Below are 20,579 nucleotides of genomic sequence, written 5' to 3'. Positions count from 1 at the left end.
TTTTGTCTGCCTTATTCATTTACCATTGTATCTAAAGCAGTGCCTGGCACACAGGAAGTGGTCTATAAATATTTGCTGAGTGCAAGAATTTCTTGTGGAAATGAAGGAAGCATCTGGGGACTGGGAGAGGGAGCTATGAAAGAGAACCGCTTTCCTTCCTCCCCCATCTGGCCTCTAAAGCTTCTCACATACCATCTGGGGTGCAGTGTCCAGAAGGAATTGGGTCAGGGACCTCTTCTTACACGTTCTGTGTCCATCAACATTGTGATTATTTGTGGAATTACCTGTTTACATGCATGTATTCATCCCCTGCAATGAGATCTTCCTAAAATCCAAATCCCTTTCCCTGCTTAAAACCCCTTGATGGGGGCCAGGCACAGTGGCTCACTCCTATAATCCCAGCACTTTGGGTGGCCAAGGCAGGCGGATCACCTGAGGTCAGGAGTTCAAGACCAGCCTGACCAACACGGTGCAACCCCATCTTTACTAAATATACAAAAATTAGCTGTGCGTGGTGATGTGCGCCTGTAATCCCAGCTATTTGGGAGGCTGAGGCAGGAGAATTGCTTGAACCTGGGAGTCGGAGGTTGCAGTGAGCTGAAATTGCATCACTGCACTCCAGCCAGAGTGACAGAGTGAGACTCCATCTCAACAAACAAACAAACAAACAAAACCCTTGATGGCTCCCCAGGAGCCCTGGAGACAAAGTCCAGGCTCCTCACCACGGCCCACAGATCCTTTATGAATTGGTCCCTGTTGCTGCTGTAGCCACGTTTATTTTTAATTTTTTAAATAGAGATGGGGGTCTCACCTATGTTGCTCAGGCTGGTCTGGAACTCCTGGCCTCAAGGCATCCTCCTGCCTCAGACTTCCAAAGTGCTGAGATTACAGGTGTGAGCCACTATGCCTGGCCCACATTGATAGTTTTGAGCAGTGCTTTGAGATCGTCCACCTCTGGGCCTTTGATCTTGTTGTTCCTTCTGCCTGAAACATTCTTTGCCTACCTGACTTCTCAAATCAGCTGTCTCCTCCTCCAGGGAGTCTCCCCTGACCCTTCTCCTCCTGGGCTAGATCAGGTCTCTCCTTTTGGCCTCCCTCAGTCCCCTGGAGTCTTCTCATCCCAGCTCAAAACACTCTGATGATGGGTCTGTCTTCCCACTGTACTGTGAGCTCCTTGAGGGGAGGGTCCAGGTCTGTCTTGGTCCCTGCTGTATCCCCAGCATCGCTCACAGGACGACCAGACAGCAGGCTCTCTTTAGGGGCTCAGTGGCTCTCAGAATGGCGTAGGCTCTCTTTACAGCGTAGGTCTGAGTCCTGTGTCCTCCAGCTTGGAGTGGGGAAAGAGTGAGTGGTGTTGGGGTGCAAGCACTAGTTTTAATTCTTTGATGATCCCTTGCACTGGGAGGACACACAGCACAGTAAGCCCTTTTCAGGGTCTGAGTCTTCTCTTCAAGGGGACACAGCAGATATACTCTCATGATTGGGTCTGATTCCTTTACAAATCCCGACACAGGGCAGGGACACAGTAGGCCCTATGGGCTTTGGGTTTAGTTTCTTTGCCTCTCTCATCACAGGGCGGGCACATGGCAGGCTCCCTGAGTCTGGGTCTCCTTTGATCATTGCCCAGCACTGGAGGTGGATGGTTCCTCATCCCAAAACTAACCACCGAGGAGGGAGGTCCGCGAAGACTGCGGAGGGAGTGAAGGCGGAGTCGAGAGGCGGGGCCTAAGGGGGCGGGACCGGGGAAACTGACAGCGAGGGGCGGGGCTTAGGGACCTGGGAGCTTAAGGGACTTGGGGCTGGTGGCCCGCACTTCAGGGTCTTCGGGGAGGAGAGGACTAAGACACTGCAGTCTTTTAGCGAGCAAGGATCCAGGCCTCTGGATCATGTGAGAGGAAAGAGATGAAGGCCCAGACGCCTGGGTCTCCGAGGTGGGGAGGCCAAATTCCAACATGTGGAGCTGCACACTTAGGCTCCCTAGCTGGTGTAGTCAGTATCAGCGGGAAGAATGCAGCAGAGGAGCACGCGCGAAGAGGTTTGACCGGGAATTTTTATTGTGTCTCTGCTCCCCGTCCGCCTCCCGCACAGTCCGGATAGGCTAGGCTGGGCACGCGGCCCCCGAAGCGGTACGTGTACTTTCGCCCCCCGCTCTTGCGCACGATGTCGCGGCGATAGTAGTAGCGAAGGCCCCGGCTCAGCTTCTCGTAATTCATGCCCGGCTTTCTCTTGCGCTCGCCCCACAGCCGAGCCACCTAGGACAGAGGCCCGCTTGGTCGGAGTGGGAAGGGGCGGGGCTTGGCGATAGTGGGGAGGGCCGGGCCTGGGGGCGGTGTGCAGTGCAGACCTGGGCGAGGCCTCGCAGAGCCCGGTGGAGACTGGGTTGGTTGAGGCAGGAGTACAGGCGGGAGATTGGTTTTGAGAAGGGTTGGGCGGGGCCTCGAGTGGGCCGGGGAGCGGCGGGGCCGAGGGCTACGCGATTGAACCTAGCCCTTGGGCGGAGCTAAATTGAACTAGAAGAGACGGGGCAGGATTTGGCTGGGCAGGGGAGCTGCCCCACCTCTTTGGGGTCGCACAGCTGGAACTCGCGGCTGTTGCCAGTCCAACGGATGCAGCTGCTACGCGCCCCGTCGTGGAGCAGCTCCAGGAGGAACTGCCACAGCTGAATGGGGCCTGCGGGATGAAGGGAAGGGCACACTCACTCTCCCAACTCGGGACCCAGGAGTCCGGATCCCCCCCTTCTCTGAGATCCAACAGTCAGCCTTGGAGACTCAAGCGTCCAGGGCCCCAGTCTCAGAGATTGAGGAGTTTGACCTCCCCATCTCGGAGACCCAGGAATCTGGGCCTTTATCGCTTTCGTTTTATATAATCCAGGAGCCTGGGTCCTCATCCCCTTGGTCTCTATAAGACTACCAGTTTCTTAGCCCTCTCCTCCCCAAGGACCTGGAGTGCGGGCCACCGGCCCCTCCTTCTTCGAGCCCCTGGTCCCTAAGCCTCCGCCCCCTCACTGTCAGTCTCCCGGGCCCCGCCCCCTTAGGTGCCTGGGTCCCGGCTCTGGACTCCAGCTTCGCCCTCCCCGCAGTCTTTGCGGCCCTCTCACCTCGGTGGTTAGTTTTGGGGCATCGAGCCAAACTGGCACGGTCCGACTGCGGGCTCGGTTCGGAGCAAACGGTGAGAGCTGAGCTCTGGTACCGCTTCAAAGAGGTGGTGCCACCCGCATGCAGCCCCGGGTTCCAGGATGTGGTACAGTCCGGGCCCGCGGGCCCGCCCCACGAAATGGTACAGTCCGTGCGCGGCTCCCCGCCCAGGCCACTGCCCCAGTAGCTATCGCCGTCGGGCCCCACATAACAGTCCCAGCTGGTGTTGCTCCCGGCGGCCTGGGCGCGCGACCACGAGGTGGCCCCTCCCGCCCCGGGGACACAGTTCTGGCCCGCGGCGCCTTCGGAGCCGGCGGCGGGGATGGGGCCCGGGCCGAGAGGGGCGGGGCCCAGGGTCTGCGAAGCGCCGCTCCAAGAGTCCCAGGCTGTGCACGCCACGTCTGTCCAGTCCCCCGACCACGGAAGAGCCTGAGAGTCGGGCTCTGTGAGGAGTAACGGATCCCGAGTGAGGGGAGCCCAGGTGCCCCCTCAAAAACTCTAGGGTCTAAGCTCTCAGCCCTGGCACTTGGGGCCCGGCTGTCCCGGATCCAGGTCATGCCACCTTGAGGGCGCAGATGTTCTCAGTCCTCAAAGATCAGGGAGTCTACACCTCTAGCCCCGGTGCCTCGGGACCCCAGTCCCCACCTCCCACCGCCTCTCCCCACACTCACCCGCCCCCCATGGAACTTCTGGGTGCAGTAACGCGGAGCCCCAGTCCAGCTGTGGGAAGCTTGCCAGGGATGAGCTTGTACCTGAGTTTAGGGAGGACTGTGAGCAATGAAAGAGACCCCTCAATTACCCACTCTCTAGTCTCTACTTGTCAGGGACTGGGAGTTATAGCCCCCCAGCCCGTATTTCAGCACCCCGCGCCCCCTTTTCCTTCACCCTCAGGGGTCAAGCACGCGGCCCCTCCCCACCCAGTCCCAGGAACCTAGGCACGCCCCCCTCCTCCCTTTGCCCTAGGATCCCAGCCTCCCCGCTTCTTTTCCAGCTCTTAGGGGTCCCAGCCCGCAGCCACCTTTCCAGCATGTCTCTGCTGTCGCTGTCGGCGTGTCCCCTTGGAGTGCCAGATCAGGGAAACAGAAGCCTAATTTGGCTCCTTCTGCGGGCGGTAAGGGGTTAGGGTCAGCAGAGGCCCCACCTGGACACCCTCCCCACACACGTTGTGGCAGCCTCGGCAGCCTACCAAGCCCTGCCAGCTTGTTCCCTGGAGGCACTTCCTGTGGGGATGCCTCATCCCAGTTCCACAGGTCCATGGATGCGATGAAGGCCTTCTGAATGTTCTGGGTCGGGAAAAGTCCAGATGGCAATGGGTGAGCTGGTGACACTTGGAGGCCCTGGAGTCTGGGCCCCAGCCCTAGCTTCCCTCAGAGCCAGGAGTCCACGCCTCCGCTCCCTCCTTCCCCAGGAGCCTAAAATCTTGGTCCTGGGAGTGAGGGACCCCAGCTCTCTTCCTCTCTTAGACCCAGGAGTCCAGGCGCCCGGCTTCTTGGGAGTCTAGTCCCCCAGGTCCTTCCTAACCCAGACACCCAGGCATCTAGTCCTCAGTTCATGGCTCACCTCTGGCGGGTTCCTCTGCCCCCAGCCGGGGGTCTCAGCCCCATTTCATACCATGCACCCCCTCCCCCAAGGGCCTGGGCAAGGGGGAATTTTCCGAGACGTCAGAGCAGGGGTCGCAGCCAGGCTCAAGTTGCAGGGGCAGGGGCGGGGCCGAGCCTCGACCCCAGCCTCGGGGATAGGTGCTGGCCTCTGGGGCTGCCCTGCTGCAGGGGTGGCGTGGGCTTGGAGCGAGGCTTGGGGAACAGCGGGCTGGGTGAGGCAGGGCGGAGGCTGGGAGAAGTTTACGGGGTGATGGGGGCGGGGCGGGGGGCTTGGTGAACGGGCTGTGTGCCTCAGGGTCTTGATCCAGCGACATGGGGGGAGTGAGGGGAGAGGGTCTGGGCTCAGCTGGGCTAAGCTGGGCTTATCTGCAACAGGAAGAGGGATTTCCGGCCAGATTCCCCCACCCGCCCCCAGCGTCGGCTGACGTCACAATCGGCAGAGTAACTGCGGGGGTGTGGAGCAGGAGTGAAGGCCGACCCAATCCCCCACCAGGCCCAGTAGGGAGGGCGTCCTGGGGCTGCTTCCCAGGAGTGCCAGTCATAGCAATATTGACATCAACAATTTCAACAATAACAATAGTAGCAATAACAGCCAACATTAAATGAGGGCTCATTGTGTGAAACCAACTGTGCCATACCCCTTCATTGAATCCTTCTATGAGGCAAGTACAATACATACTCTCATTTGATGAAGGGGGAAGGTAAGGCAGGCATCCTCCCACTGCTCTCCTTCTCCAGACCCCATGCCCTTCCGCGCTGTAATAGTTTAGGACAATTGGGGAAACTGGAGTATGAACTGAATATGAAATATCATAGAATTCTTTTCTTAGATTTGATAATGGTATTCAGGAGGAAAGATATCATTTAGAAAATGAACTCAGAGATGAAATGTTATAATGTCTGTAACTTGTGGTTGGGCGCGGTGACTCACGCCTGTAATCCCAGCACTTTGGGAGGCTGAGGCGGGTGGATCATCTGAGGTCAGGAGTTCTAGATCAGCCTGTCCAACATGGTGAAACCCTGTCTCTACTAAAAATACAAAAAATTAGCCGGGCGTGGTGGCGGGTGCTTGTAATCCCAGCTACTCGGGAGGCTGAGGCAGGAGAATTGCTTGAACCAGGGAGATGGAGGTTGCAGTGAGCCAAGATCATGCCATTGCACTCCAGCCTGGGGAACAAGAGCGAAACTTCATCTCAAAAAAAGAAACCAAAAAAACAAAGTCTGTAACTTGCTCAAATAATTCAGCAAAAAACAACAAAAAAAAAACACAGCTATACATGTAACATATACATACATACATGAAATATTTAGGACATACCTAAACTATAAAATTGTTCATGTAAAATTCAATAACTGGGTGTCCTATATATATATATATAAAATATTTTTTGAGATGGAGTCTCGCTCTGTCGCCTAGGCTGGAGTGCAGTGGTGTGATCTCAGCTCACTAAAACCTCTGCCTCCCGGGTTCAAGCAATTCCGGTGCCTCAGCCTTCTAAGTAGCTGGGATTACAGGCAAGCGCCACCATGCCCGGCTAATTTTTTGCATTTTTAGTAGAGACGGGGTTTTGCCATGTTGGCCAGGCTGGTCTCGAACTCCTGACCTCAAGTGATCCACTTGCCTCGGTCTCCCAAAGTGCTGGGATTACAGGCGTGAGCCACCATGCCTAGGCTAATTTTTGCATTTTTAGTAGAGATGGGGTTTTGCCATGTTGGCCAGGCTGGTCTCAAACTCCTGGCCGCAAGCTATCCACCTGCCTTAGCCTTAGTGCTGTAATTAGAAGCATGAGCCACCACCGTGCCCAGCCGTCCTGCTGTATTTTAATAAGTATGTAATATTTACCATTAAAAATAACTTTTGCATATAGGCATCTTCCAATCCCCAGCCCAGCCTCTTGATCATTAACTACTTGCCGTTCTGGAGAGCAGGTGGCATTGCTCCTCCTTCCATTTTACAGAAAAGTAAACCGGGGTTCCCATGGAGTGGGAGTGGGACTGGGATTGGAATCAGTGTGAGGTGAGCCACAGAGCCCTGGAGCATCACTGGTCCCTCTATCCGTCCAGCGTGGGCGCCTGAAGGGAGTCCTGGCTTCCCGTCCTTGAAACTGGCCTCTTGTCTGTCTCTCCATGTCTCTCTGCCCTCTTTCTTCAGGTTGGCATCTCTAAAACTGGGTCTCTGTTGCCACGGGCCTGACTCCAGTGAGGCTTTGTCACCTGGTCTCTTCTGACATCTCTGTCCCTCCCCATCTGTCTGAGTGTTCCTATCTCATCTCCTTGTCCGTCTCCATCTGTCTATTGGTTTTCTCCCCGTCCCCCTTCCCACTGCACAGTCTCTGATGGTTCTCATCTCTGCCTCTGAGCCCCCTGCTCACAGCGCCATCTCTACCTCTGCTTGCCACATTCTATCTGTGTGTGTCTCTTCTTGTTCTCAGGAAGACTTGTGTGCATTAAAAAAAAAGATAAACCTTTAGGGGGTACAAGTGCAGATTCCTTACCGGATATATGTCAGTATATCCAGTATACTGGCCTGGGCCTTTAGTGCACCCGAATAGTGAGCAACGTACCCAACTGGTAACTGTTCAGCTTCCCCCACGCTCCCACCTTTTGGAGTCTGCAGTGCCTGTTACCCCACTCTGCATGTCCACGTGTACCTGCTGTTCTGCTCCCACTTGGAAGTGAGAATCACATGCATTTGGAAGCGTCCTTTCTGGAGCCATCCTCTCTTCCCATCTCCTCCCGTGACCCTATGCTTGCTGTCAGCACAAGGGGGGTCAGGGGTAGAAAAGACTAGTGATGGGGGGAAGGGGCTTTGAGGATCCTGGGGCTGGGTGGTCTGGCCCAGGTGGCAGGGGGCTAAAGGGCACTTCCTGCCAGGGAGGGAGGCTCTCACCCTCTGACCAGACTGGAAAATGTGACGTCAGAGAGGGGGCAGTAAGGCGGGGAAGACAGGAACAGGAGAAATTCGACACCTCTCCTGGGGGACCTCGGTCCCTGAGAGGCCTTGGTATTGTTCACCCCCCAACTTATGCCCCACAAAGTCCTGCCCAACCTGCTCCCTCCTAATGGAGGGTTCTGATGGCTGTGTCCCTGGGAGACCCTCCACTCCTCCCCATACTCAAACCTGCCATCTCCCTCCTCTGGCCCAGTCCCTGCCCCAGCCTTCTTCTAGACTTCCAGCCACAGTGGTGGTCGCAGGGCGTTTTTTTTTTTTTTTTGAGACAGAATCTCACTCTGTCGCTAAGGCTAGAGTGCAGTGGCGCGATCTCAGCTCACTGCAACCTCCTTTTACCAGGTTCAAGCAATTCTCCTGCCTCAGCCCTCCCAAGTAGCTGGGACTACATGTGCCCGCCACCACGCCCAACTAATTTTTGTATTTTTCAGTAGGGACAGGGTTTCACTATGTTGGCCAGGCTGGTTCGTGATCTGCCTGCCTCCCAAAGTGCTGGGATTACAGGCGTGCGCCACCGCACCCAGCCGGTCACAGGGCCCTTTCTACAGCACACATCTGTGCTGCCCGGGACCTTGCTGCTGCTTGAATTTTCTCAGCTTTTTGGGGCTTGCTGCTGCCTTCTGCGTAAAGCTTAAGCTCTCAGCCTGGCATTCAAGGCCCTGCACAGACACCTCTTCAGACAGGCAGAGGCCAGCTTGGAGCTGGGAAAAGAGGGGAACAGACCCCAAGTCTCTGTTCTATCTGGGTCTCTCCTCCTTTTTCATTTCCCAGCTCCAAGGGAGAGAACAGAGACCAACAGGGATATAGAAGCTTAGAGACAAGAAATGGAGGGGTACCCACAGAGACAGAGATAGAGGTGCCCACCGAGACTTAGAGCACGGTGAGCTGGCTGGGCGTGGCAGACTGGAGAAGCTGGAAAGCCCCAGAGGAGACTTGGGGGTGGACAGTTCCTTCAGGAAGGGCCCCCTCACCCACAGGTCAGCGCCCCCATCCTGCCCTGACCACTCTGGGCTCTTATTGTCAGGGCACCGGGCCTATTTTCTGCCACTGGACCTTGAGCTCTAACGGTGCAGGGCCCAGGACTTTTAGCCACCATTGTGTCCTCAAGCACTGTTCAGACCCTTGGTGAGAGTCTGCTGGATGGAAGAGGGCCTAGAAGGCTGTGAGCTCCAGAAGGGAAGGGCCTAGATCTCCTACCTTGGTGCTGAGAACACAGGAAGTAGCCAGGACACGGGGGTGGGCCTGAGCTTGGCTTCACCCTTGCCATTGGCCCCCCTTTCTCTTCTGGAATAAGCAGCACTCAGCATGTGTGGAAGACGTTTGAAGAGGGAATGGGTGCACAGGAAGGGCTCAGAAGCCCCCGCCTGGGTGTTTGCCTGGGTAAACTCTCAAGGCTCCCCGCCATTTCCAGCTGTGGGGAAGCCAAGCCCTGCTCCCCACAGCGTGCTTCCATGCCCAGCCAGGGGTGGAAATGAACGTAAATTTATTGAAACTGGTTTTGGGGCAGGAGATGGGTGGACAGCTGGGGGTTTTCCAAAGAGAACTGAGGGAGGAGCCAGCGCCCGGCCAGGTGGGAGCGGGTGCCTGGCCACAGACCCTATCTCAGGCCCAGCTTCTTCTTTTCCTTCTGCTTCTTGCGGACCACGTCCAGATTCCGGTCCTTCCACATGCTCTTACGAAGCTTGATGGGGCGCGAGCCCACATACTTCCCTGTGGAGACAGAGGGTTCAAGGCAGGCTCAGGTCAGGCTTAGGCCAGCGCCTGCCGCGCCTGCAGTTCCCAGGGGAGGCCGCACCCACCATTCATCTCACGCATGGCGCGCACGTAGTCGCTGGGGTCCTTGAAGCTGACGAAGCCGTAGCCCTTGGTCTTGCCTGTGCGCTTGTCACGGATCACCTTGGCCTTAAGGAAGGATGGGAAGCGGCTGAAGGCGCGTGCCAAGATGTCATCGTTCACCTCATTGCCCAGATCCCCACAGAAGATCCGGAAGTCATCTGGGGATGGGGAAGAGATGACATCAGAGGATGCAGAGGCCTTGCCCAGTGTGTACCTTGTCTGAACGATCCCACCTTTTCGGAGGTATCTAGTCTCCACCTAGGGACCTCTTAGTAATAATGGTCAACACCTACTGACCCTGCGCCAGGAGCTCTGCTGGCACCTGGAGGGGTGTTTCCATTTCTGGCACTCCCAACCATGCTTTTACACTGAGGCACAGAGAGGTGAAGTCACTGCCCACAGTGACACAAGCAGGAAGCGGCAGAGCTAAGACAAGAGCTCAGGCATCTGGCTCCAGTCCTTACTTTTAACCTTGAACTGCACTGCCCTCCCCACCCCAGGGCCACCTCACTCATTCCTGTAGTAACACCCTTAACTCTGCCCTAGCCCTGGCCTTTCCTCTGAGCCTTGGTGTCCCTTGGTCCCCTGGACCCCTGTCACCCACTGGCTGCCCGTCATGGCACCTCAGGAACATGGGCTTCATCTTTCCTCAGCCCTGCTTCCTTAGCAAGGCCTGCCCTAACTCCCCCTTGAGACCTGGACATGCTGCCTGCTCCTCCGCCATGGCTGCACCCAGCTGACATTCTCATGCTGCCTCTGAGTTGGGCCTGTGCTTCCACTGAACATGCTCTGTCCCAATGAATCCCTGTCCCCACAAGGGAGGGGATGAGGAATATGAGGCTTAAAAGGCTAAGTGAGCCAAGCACAGTGGCTCACGCCTGTGATCCCAGCACTTTGGGAGGCTGAGGCAGGTGGATGACTTGAGCTCAAGAGTTCAAGACCAGCCTGAGCAACATGGTGAAACTCCATCTCTACTAAAAAATACAAAAATTAGCTGGGTGTGGTGGTGGGTGCCTGTAATCCCAGCTACTCGGAAGGCTGAGGTGGGAGAATTGCTTCAACCCAGGAGGCGGAGGCTCGCCAAGATTACACCACTGCACTCCAACCTGGGTGACAGTGCGAGACTCTGTCTCAAAAAAAAAAGAAAAAAAAAAAAAAAAAAAAAAAGAAGAAACAAAACAAAACCAGGCTAAGTGACTTGCCCAAGGTCACAGAGCTAGGGTCTTCTCTGGGCCAGGCAGACAGTCCCAGGAGAGGGGGCGGAAGTCAAACACTGAAGCAGGAGGGGTCCATCTCCTTCCTCAGCCATTGCACGGCTGCCCCATGGCGTCTGTGATATGGGACACTCTAAGCACAAGTTAGGCAATGCCAGGAGCCAACAACCGGACAAACTCAGAAGGTGGGACATCATACATGACAACTGCCCTGGACACTTCAAAAAATATGTACAAAACAAAGAGGTAGGAAAGAGACCATTCTTAAGATATAATCGAGGCTGGGCGTGGTGGCTTATGCCTGTAATCCCAGCACTTTGGAAGGCTGAGGCGGGCGGATCACGAGGTCAGGAGTTCGAGACCAGACTGGCCAGCATGGTGAAACCCCGTCTCTACTAAAAATACCAAAAATTAGCCAAGCATGGTGGTGCGCGCCTGTAGTCCCAGCTACTCGGGAGGCTGGGGCAGGAGAATTACTTGACCCCGGCAGGTGGAGGTTGCAGTGAGCTGCCGAGATTGCGCCACTGCACTCCAGCCTGGGCGATGGAGCAAGACTCCGTTTCAAAAAAAAAAAAAAAAAAAAGATATAATTGAAGGACATAAAACTGCATGCATGCTGGTTCAGGGCAAAAACATTAATAGTTCTAACAGAGTTTTGGGACACCTAGGGAAATACGAATATAAACTGAAAAGAAGATACCGAATTAGTTAATGTTCTTAGACTTGATAATAGTATTATGATATGCAAAAAGTATCTCTTTTCTTTTCTTTTTTTTTTTTGAGATGGAGTCTTGTTCTGTTGCCAGGCTAGAGTGCAGTGGCCTGATCTTGGCTCACTGCAACCTCTGCCTCCTGGGTTCAGGCGATACTCCTGTCTCAGCCAACCGAGTAGCTGGGATTATAGGTGCCTCCCACCAAGCCTGGCTAATTTTTTTGTATTTTTAGGGACACGGGATTTCACCATGTTGGCCAGGCTGGTCTTGAACTCCTGACCTCAAGTGATCCACCTGCCTCCGCCTCCCAAAGTGCTGGGATTACAGGTGTGAGCCACCGTGCCTGGCCAAAATATCTCTTTTCTTAGGAGATAAATACTGAGATATTTAGAAGTGATTACTTCACTTATAACTTGCTTCAAATGACTGAGCTAAAAACAAAGAAACCATATACATACACAAAGAGGAAAAAAGTGAACACAGCAAAATGTTAATTGCAGAATCTAGGTGGTGGGTAGACGGGTATTTACTGTGCCATCTGTGTTTAAAATTTTTCCCGGCCAGGCACAGTGGCTCATGCCTGTAATCCCAGCACTTTGGGAGGCTGAGGCAGGAGAATCACTTGAACCTGGGGGGCGGAGTCTGCAGTGAGCCAAGATCGCGCCACTGCACTGCAGCCTGGGCGACAGAGTGATACCCTGTCTCATAAAAAAAAAAAAAAAAATTTTATCCTAAGAGTTGGGAAAAAAAAAAAGATACTCTCTGAAGCCAGGCACCTCATGAGTAAAACGGGCTACAAAGCCCCATGTCCCTGTCACCTCCACCAAGCTCCGGCCCATGGCTAGGTGAGGAACCAGCCCGTGAGCCATAGCCTCCCCTCCCCAAGGTGGGCTAACAACAGCGCCCACCCTACTGAGAGGGTTCACCCTCCCAGTCTGCAGCCCAAGGACAGCAGCCTGGTCTGACCTTGGCCGAGCCACGCCTGACCTCGAGCTTCAGCAGCTTACCTGCATCCCACTCCAGCAGGCTGGGGTCCTCCCAGCTGCTCCCTGCCGCTGTGCGAATGCACCGTTTCAATTTCTCTGGCTTCCCCTTCTTCTTGTCTTCACCCAGGGGCTCTGGGACCTGCAGAGGAAAGGGGAGAGGTGCAAAGGGCTTGGTATTGGGGTCTCCCATTGTCCTTTGGTCCCCGGCCCTCCTGCCACCACGGTAAGGGCTGGATGTGCTTCTGGATGTGGGGCACATGTGTCCGCCTCCCTCCCCCGGGTCCTCCTGCTGTCCGGTCTGTCTGTGTGGAAGTTGCTGGGCTCCTGTCTGCCCCCCGTCCCTTCTGTCCCTTCACCGCTAGGCTCCCTGCTTACCTCAAGAGCCATGAGGCCTGGGGGTGGCTCTGGCCGAGGGGGCCGGGGCCGAGGACGCAGGGACAGGAGTTCAGGAATGCGCAGCGGGGGCAGGAGGCCGCGGACGACCTCCAGCGGGAGGGGCAGGGGCTCAGGCTCGGGCAATGGCATGGCCAGGGCCAGCGGCAGGCTAGGCCCAATGACTGCAGGGCCAGCTGGGGCACCTCCTGCCCCCACGGCCACAGCCGCACTAGCCTCCTCCAGCCCAGCCGCCGCCGCCACCACTGCCTCTTCCTTCTCTTTCAGGCCCAACCCCAGGCCTAGGCCCAGCTCTCGGGGTGCTGCTGGCTCTTCCTGTGGGTAAGAGGAGAGCATGAGGGGGGCCGGCTCACAGGCTGAGACTTTACTGTCATCTCCATTCCATCCAACAAAGAAAGGGCCTGGGGGCCAGAGAGCAGCCAAGAGACACCCAGGCAGAGAGTCTCCAGCCAGACAAACACAGAGAAGGAGAAACACAAGCAGAGAGAGACAGCCACAGACAAGAACATCAGTAACAATCAAAAGAGAAATATTCCAATAGCATGTGTTTCTCTCTGTACTCCCTTCACAAAAGAAGAGAACAGATTTTGCCGCAGAAAGATGCAGAAAGAGACAGAGACAAAGGCAGAGTGAGAAGGTAGAGAAACAAAGTCAGGAGAGAGGCCAACTCAGACATAGCCCATTGGGCCAGGATGGATGGTCTCCCCGTCCACCGCACATCTGACCTTTAGTTCCCTGTTCACACTCACCAGAGGGGGCCTCAGCGCAGCCATGGAGCCCAGCGGGGGCCCTGGAGCCCGAGCCATTGGTGGCAGCATCATGGGTGGTCCAGGGGGCCCAGGCAGAGGGGGGCCCACGAGGGCCTGGTGAGGGGGCCGTAGGGCCATAGGGCGGGGGCCAGCTGCTGCAGAGGAGAGAGCGGAATCTGTCAGGGTGTTAGTGGGGAGTTCCAGGGCCTGGGGGGAGTTACGTGGCAGGGAATGATGACCCTGGCCCCTCACCTGCTCTCTGTAGCACGTGGGGGACGAAGGCTGGACGCAGGATAGGGGCCCTCTGGGGGGCCACAGCTGTGGGAGAGAGAGATGGGGGTGTGTGTCATGGGGGACAGGGGCACTTGGGACAAGGTGTGTGTGTGCATGCGTGTGTGTGTGTGTGTGTGTGCGCACTCTCAGCATCAAGAAATCCTGGAGAAGAGTCTGGGGAGCCCTCCTGGAGATGTGGGGGCCTCTCCCCTGGTTCATTCCATGAAAATTTACCACTGAGAAGCTCCTCTGGCTCAGCCCTGTGGCAGGCAATGCTGGGGATACACCAACAGACCCAGGGTTCTCAGGGAGCTCCTGGTCCAGAGGAGGAGGGAATGGAGACATCACTAGAGAAGGAGAGCCAATGGGGACCAGGGCTGGAAGCAGGGAAGCCCAGGCAGCAGGATCAGTGCTAAGAGAGGGGAGCCCTCTGACCCAGCCAGGCCCAGGGAAGGCTTCCTGGAGAAAGGGACCTGTGAGCTGAGACCCGAGGGGCAATGAAGTGTTAGGCAAGGGGTGAGTGGGAATATTATTGGCAGGGAGAATATTTATAAGCAAAACCTTTCCCTTTTCAGTTTAGTGTAACTGTAATAGACGCAGCGGGGCTTAGAGAGTGTCGTGAGAAGGGCTGAGCAGCCAGCAGGCACCCCAGTAGAGCTTTTTTGTTTTTAAAGCACAGCATTCTTGGCTGAGCCATGGGTGTCCTCCTGAGGGCACTGGGGAGCCACAGCAGGGTTGGAAGCTGGGCAGGGGGAGTAGGTCAGATTTGCATTTTGATCAAAACCATACTAAAAAGTAAGAGACATTACAACTTCTCAGAGATCATCAGATTAACAAGTATAGCAGGATTTAGGTAACATAAGTAGCACGTTTGGTTTAACGGAGATTATACCAGAATTTTACATCCAAATAAGAACACGCATCCTTTTCATACATATAAGGAAGTAATGTCCTACAAATTGACAGTGTGAGTAAAGGTTACCTGAAGAACAAAAGGTGGAATGTAGAAAATGGCCTGGGGGAGAAGGATGGCTGGAAGATTACAGCTGGGTGACAGTGAGCTGGGAGAGAAGGGACCTTAACAAAAGCACTGCTGGCACATCCCAGAAATGTTCGGGCTGCTGGGGATCTCTCCCTGCAAGAAGCAAGGTCATGTAGGGTTGTGACTGCCAGGGGAAAAGCCTGGCGCTTGTCTCGACAGTCTGTTCATCCCATCAACAGACAGTACATAATGCTTCCTATGTGGCAGATACTGAGACTTCTGCCCCTCATGGAGCTTTTATTTTAGAGGATGCAAAAGATGATAGCCATAGTAAATAAGAAATTATACAGCTTGTTATGCGGTGTTAAGTGCTGTGGTAACTGGGAATTAGGACTGACAGCAGGAGGGTTGGTTTGCAATGATCAGGTTAAAACAAAATTGACATCATCAGAAAGGACATGATCAGGTTTGTGCTTTAGGATGACATCAAGTTGGGATCAAATGCAAAGGGTAATTTAGAGCAAGGATTTAGGCAAGAGGCTGAAGTCATGTAAACAAGAGTGCCTGATTAAATGTGGGGGTCCCTGGCCCCAGACTCACCTGCCCGCCGCAGGAACATGGCTTCTCGAGCCTCTGGGCTGTCCAGGTGACTTCGATCACCAGGGCCAAAGCCAACTGTTGGGAGGGGAGAGGCAAGGATGGTGGGAGGAGAGTCCTGTGCACACCTTTTTACCACCCTGCCTGATTGCCCAACCCCCTCACCTTGCCACTCTTTACTTACCAGGGCCTACAAAAGGAGGGCCACCCACCATGGGAGGAACTACTGTGGCTGCAGCAGCTGCTCGGGCCTCCAGAGTCTGCTGGACCTGTCGAGGAAGAGGTCAGCGTGAGGGGCCTGACTCAGCATTCCCATCTGCTGCGGCCAGCTCACCCCAAGAGACCAAGAGCTTCATGCTTTGTGCTCTGTATGTGGCTATCTCAGGTCTTAGCTAAAATGCCACTTCTCGGGGAGGCTTTTGGGATCACACTAGGGCTCTCTGAGCAGCAGCTTCTCTCACCACCTTATTTCATCTTCCCCACAGCACTTAGCACCCACTGAAACTGTGTCCAACCTGTCCTCCCCATCTCCCATGCACAACCTCCATCCAAGCCACCATTAACTCCTGTCTAGATTACTGTACTAGCCCCTTCCTCCATCTCCTGGCTTCTGCCCTTGTCCCTTATAGTCTTTTTTTTTTTTTTTTTTTTGAGACGGAGTCTCGCTCTATTGTCCAGGCTGGAATGCAGTGGCACGAGCTTGGCTCACTGCAACCTCCGCCTCCTGGGTTCAAGTGATTTTCCTGCCTCAGCCTCCTGAGTAGCTGGGATTATAGGCGCCCGCCGACACGCCCGGCTAATTTTTGTATTTTTAATAGAGACGGGGTTTCACCATGTTGGCCAGGCTGGTCTTGAACTCCTGACCTCGTGATCTACCCGCCTTGGCTTCCCAAAGTGCTGGGATTACAGGCGTGAGCAACCGTGCCTGGCCGCCAGGGTTCTTAAAATAGCCATAAGGCTCTACAAGATTTGGCCTCACCTTTCTGTCCTTATCTCCTCCCACTTTCCTCTTTGCTCACTCCACTGTCACTGGTCTCCTTGCTGTTCCTTGAACACAACAACACAACAGGTATGCACCTGCCTCAGGGCTTTTTTTTTTTTTTTTTGAGACGGAGTCTTGCTCTGTCACCAGGCTCCAGTGCAGTGGCGCAATCTTGGCTCACTGCAACCTCCACTTCCTGGGTTCAAGTGATTCTCCTGCCTCAGCCTCCCAAGTAGCTGGGACTACAGGCGCGTGCCCCCACACCCAGCTAATTTTTGTAATTTTAGTAGAGATGGGGTTTCACCATGTTGGCCAGGATGGACTCGATCTCTTGACCTCGTGCTCTGCCTGCCTCGGCCTCCCAAAGTGCTGGGATTACAGGTGTGAGCCACCGCGCCCTGTGCCCAGCCTATTTTCATCTTAATAATTTCTCTCTCTTTCTCTACTAATCATATATAGTTGGCTACTGAGCACTTGAAATGTGACTAATGAGAATAACGAACTATTAAATATAAATTTTAAATATATCAGAACAGTCTCGTCATTGCAGAAAGCTCTACTGGACAACATGCTCTAGAATATAAGCTCCCACAGGGCAGAAATGTCTCTCTCAGTCATTACTGTGTTCTCAGTGCCTGGCATATAAAATATTTGTCATGCTAATTAGTCAACAAGCCAAAACGTCAACAGCTCTCTGTACACAAACACCTACTCTGTTCGAGGCACTGTGTTCCCTGACTTATATGCCTTAGCTCAGCCGTACCTGCTGGTATGTGTTGGTCGCGATAATTGGGCGGATCACAGGGGCCGCTGGGACCTGCATCGCTTCTACTGTGGGGACCGTGGGGACCGTGGGCACCGCAGGCACAGCAGTTGGGATTCCAGGTACTGGAGCCCCCAGAACTTCCTGCTCAAACCTGGAGGAGTAGAACAGACATCAGCGCTCAGGACCTCCTACCAATTTTGGAACTGTGGGTATATCGCGAGGGGACCCTCACCCCTGCCAACCTCTCCCCTATCCCCGCCCCCACAATCCCGAAGGTCCCACTTCCCCATGTTAGAGCCGTATCTCCGGCCTATCGAGGCCTGGAGGCTCCGAGATTCGGTGGCTCTGGCTCTGGGACGACTTTTATCACTCTCTGTCGCGGGCCTTACAGGGCCATCTCCGCCTCCATTTCCTTCAAGCGTTCCTCGCCGCTTTTGCCCGGGATGCCAGCGCCAGGACCCGGGACCACGGGTCCTCCTGCACCCGGGAGTCCCGGGGCTGGCCCCGCCCCAGCCATCGCTGCCGTCGTCGCTGTCGCCGCTACTACAGTCTCTGCTTAGCCGCCGCCGCTGGTTCTGCTGTCTACTCTCCGCCTTCGTCCGGGTGGGCTCCCGAGGATGACGTCCAGCAAAAGCGACGGGCGCTGGCGCATGACGTCATACATTCGGGCGCGAGAGCCAATGAGATTTTGCCACACCCTCAGGGGGAATATAGGCCAATCAGAGTGAGAGAAGGACACACGAACGGAAGAACCTGGGCCTATGAGAGCACAGCGGAGAGGCGGCCCCGCCTTCCTGGAGGACCACCGGCTAATGAGAGCGAAGCAAAGTCAGTTGGGCCCATCCCCAATGTGGAATCTGGACCTTTGAGATCGCAGGAAAGTTTGGAGGACCCTCCTGTGCCACCGCAGAGCCCGCGCCGGAAGTTTAAAAAGACGCTAAAGTCCGTGTTAACCCCAGGGTTGGGCAAGGCTGGGAGGCCTGGCTGGCACCTCGGGGCCCCTATCCTGGAGTAGGTTGACACCTGACCTGTGGTTCCCACGAAGACCGGAGACTCCCGGGAGGAAGCGCCTGACCCGGCTTCCTGGAGGAGGACAGCTGAAGACATTTAAAGATGAGAGCTGTTCAGGGTGGGAGCCAAGGCCCAGAGACTAGTGCAACTCAGAGGAGCACGTCCGTGGGCTTGGTCCCTGTCCTTTCTTGGGCCACAGCTGACCCTTTTTTTTTTTTTTCCCGTAGCCCTCACAAGTGTTTTATTCTGAGTATTTTCAAACATGCACATTAAGGGGAATAGTATAACGCACTCTTAAGTACATCTCAAACGCTACCAATATTCAACACTTCTGGATTTCACTTGATCTATACTTCTTTGTCACGCGCGTCCGTGTGAAGAGACCACCAAGCAGGCTTTGTGTGAGCAACAAGGCTGTTTATTTCACCTGGGTGCAGGCGGGCTGAGTCCGAAAAAGGAGTCAGCAAAGGGTGGTGGGATTATCATTAGTTCTTACAGGTTTGGGATAGGCTTATAAAGTACATTCTCAAGGGCGGGGAGAATGTTACAAAGTACCTTCTTTTTTTTGAGACGGAGTCTCGCTCTGTCGCCCAGGCTGGATTGCAGTAGTGTGACCTCGGCTCACTGCAACCTCCACCTCCTGGACTCAAGGGATTCTCCTGCCTCAGCTTCCCTAGTAGCTGGGATTACAGGTGTGTACTACCACACCTGGCTAATTTTTGTATTTTTAGTAGAGGCGGGGTTTCACCATGTTGGCCAGGCTGGTAGCAAACTTCTGATCTCAAGTGATCCACTCGCCTCGGCCTCCCAGAGTGCTGGGATTACAGGCATGAGCCACTGCGCATGGCCTTATACTTTTCTTATTTTTATATTTTTTTGCTGGAGTATGTTAAAGCAAATTCCAGACATCAACTCAGTCATAAATGCGCCATTATGTCTCCCTAACAGATAAGAACTATTTTTTTTTTTTTTGAGACGGAGTATCGTTCTGTCGCCCAGGCTGGAGAGCAGTGGCGCGATCTCGGCTCACTGCAAGCTCCACCTCGCCGGTTCACGCCATTCTCCTGCCTCAGCCTCCCGAGTAGCTGGGACTACAGGCACCCGCTACCACGCCCGGCTAATTTTTTGTATTTTTAGTAGAGACGGGGTTTCACCGTGTTAGCCAGGATGGTCTCGATCTCCTGACCTCGTGATCCGCCCGCCTCGGCCTCCCAAAGTGCTGGGATTACAAGTGTGAGGCACCGCGCCCGGCCAAGAACTATTTTTAAAAAATACCATTAACGCTGGGCTCAGTGGCTCACACCTGTAATCCCAGCACTCTGGGAGGTCGAGGTGGGCGGATCACCTGAGGTCAGGGGTTTGAAACCGGCCTGGCCAACATAGTGAAACCCTGTCTCTACTAAAAATACGAAAATTAGCCGGCCGTGGTGGCGTGCGCCTGTGGTTCCAGCTACTAGGGAGGCTGAGGCAGGAGAATTGTTTGAACCCGGGAGACAGAGGTTGCAGTGAGCCGAGATCGCGTCACTGCACTCCAGCCTGGGCGATAGAGTGAAACTCAGTGTCAAGAAAAAAAAAAATACCATTAACTATGCCATTATGAATACCATCAAATTAATTTCTTAGTATCATCTAACACCCAGACCGTGTTCAGTTTTCCTTGTCTCAAAAATGTCTTTATACAATAGTAGAATCAGGATCAAAACAAGGTCCAAATATTGCATTTGATTGTCTTTTTTTTTCCTGTCAAAACTTAAATTTTTGCTTGCTCAGATGTCTACCAACAGGAAAAACTTAGAGGCCAGGCGAGGTGGCTCACACCTGTAATCCCAGCACTTTGGGAGGCCAAGGCGGGTGAATCACGAGGTCAGGAGTTCAAGACCAGCCTGGCTAACATGGTGAAACCCCGTCTGTACTAAAAATACAAACATTAGCTGGGCGTGGTGGCGAGCGCCTGTAATCCGAGCTACTTGGGAGGCTGAGGCAGGAGAATCGCTTGAACCCGGGAGGCGGAGGTTGCAGTGAGCCAAGATTGTGCCACTGCACTCCAGCGACAGTGCGAGACTCCGTGTCAAAAAAAAAAAAAGAAAAAGAAAAAGAAAATTTAATTTTATTGGCTGCCTTGGTTTCTTGAAGCTGCAGTATGAATCAGTACAAATGAATACCTGTCTGCCTGCCATCTTTCTTTCCTTCCTTCCTCCCTTCTTCCCTCCCTCCCTTTCTTCTTTCTTCATTCCCCCTTTTGCCTTCTCTTCATTGAAGAAACTGGATCATTTATCCTATAGGGTGTCACACATTTTGAATTTAACTAATTACATCCTTTTTGTTTCACTTGTTTCTGACTGCCTCCTGCCCCTTTCCCATATGCTTGTAGTGAGAGCTAAGGCTAGATGAG

The 20,579-nt window shown here is 54.4% G+C and overlaps 2 protein-coding genes across 6 annotated transcripts; both read right to left on the bottom strand.

Moving 5' to 3' along the window:
* Window positions 1-1,833: 1,833 nt before the first annotated feature.
* ETV2 (ETS variant transcription factor 2) lies at window positions 1,834-5,132 on the bottom strand. 3 transcript variants are annotated; one of them, XM_031004402.3, is made up of 7 exons: window positions 4,695-5,132; window positions 4,321-4,417; window positions 4,153-4,236; window positions 3,806-3,886; window positions 3,098-3,577; window positions 2,558-2,670; window positions 1,834-2,252 (listed from the first exon to the last, which is right to left on the bottom strand). In XM_031004402.3, the coding sequence occupies exons 2-7, from the start codon at window positions 4,388-4,390 to the stop codon at window positions 2,052-2,054; spliced, it is 1,029 nt and encodes a 342-aa protein (XP_030860262.2). In that variant the 5' UTR covers window positions 4,391-4,417; window positions 4,695-5,132; the 3' UTR covers window positions 1,834-2,051. The 3 variants fall into 3 exon arrangements, with proteins under 3 accessions (XP_030860262.2, XP_055224993.1, XP_063557325.1); XM_055369018.2 differs by lacking the exon at window positions 3,806-3,886 and having other exon boundaries at window positions 1,835-2,252; XM_063701255.1 differs by lacking the exon at window positions 3,806-3,886 and having other exon boundaries at window positions 1,835-2,252; window positions 4,321-5,132.
* Window positions 5,133-9,151: 4,019 nt separating this feature from the next.
* RBM42 (RNA binding motif protein 42) lies at window positions 9,152-18,228 on the bottom strand. Of its 3 annotated transcripts, none has more exons than XM_055369014.2 (10): window positions 17,566-17,823; window positions 17,174-17,327; window positions 15,613-15,697; window positions 15,432-15,506; window positions 13,829-13,894; window positions 13,577-13,731; window positions 12,810-13,142; window positions 12,456-12,573; window positions 9,485-9,679; window positions 9,152-9,395 (listed from the first exon to the last, which is right to left on the bottom strand). In XM_055369014.2, exons 1-10 carry the CDS (start codon window positions 17,691-17,693, stop codon window positions 9,283-9,285), a joined length of 1,422 nt encoding a protein of 473 aa, XP_055224989.1. In that variant the 5' UTR covers window positions 17,694-17,823; the 3' UTR covers window positions 9,152-9,282. The 3 variants fall into 3 exon arrangements, with proteins under 3 accessions (XP_055224989.1, XP_018871588.1, XP_018871590.1); XM_019016043.4 differs by having other exon boundaries at window positions 13,577-13,752; window positions 17,566-17,816; XM_019016045.4 differs by lacking the exon at window positions 13,829-13,894 and having other exon boundaries at window positions 17,566-18,228.
* Between the last annotated feature and the right edge of the window lie 2,351 nt (window positions 18,229-20,579).

Source organism: Gorilla gorilla, chromosome 20 (assembly GCF_029281585.2).
Source record: "Gorilla gorilla gorilla isolate KB3781 chromosome 20, NHGRI_mGorGor1-v2.1_pri, whole genome shotgun sequence".
In the NCBI taxonomy this organism is placed as follows: Eukaryota; Metazoa; Chordata; class Mammalia; order Primates; family Hominidae; genus Gorilla; species Gorilla gorilla.
Note: the sequence above shows the minus strand (reverse complement) of the source record. Positions and strands in the feature narration are given on the sequence as shown.

Coding starts and splice junctions, on each gene's coding strand:
- ETV2 (XM_031004402.3), bottom strand. CDS start 4,390: ATGGACCTGTGGAACTGGGATGAGGCATCCCCACAGGAAGTGCCTCCA. Junction 4,237..4,320: donor GAACAAGCTGGCAGGGCTTG/GTAGGCTGCCGA, acceptor TACCGCCCGCAG/AAGGAGCCAAATTAGGCTTC. Junction 2,671..3,097: donor CCCCAAAACTAACCACCGAG/GTGAGAGGGCCG, acceptor TTCATCCCGCAG/GCCCCATTCAGCTGTGGCAG.
- RBM42 (XM_019016043.4), bottom strand. CDS start 17,693: ATGGCTGGGGCGGGGCCAGCCCCGGGACTCCCGGGTGCAGGAGGACCC. Junction 15,507..15,612: donor CCCTCCTTTTGTAGGCCCTG/GTAAGTAAAGAG, acceptor CCCTCCCAACAG/TTGGCTTTGGCCCTGGTGAT. Junction 13,143..13,576: donor CTGCGCTGAGGCCCCCTCTG/GTGAGTGTGAAC, acceptor TCTTACCCACAG/GAAGAGCCAGCAGCACCCCG.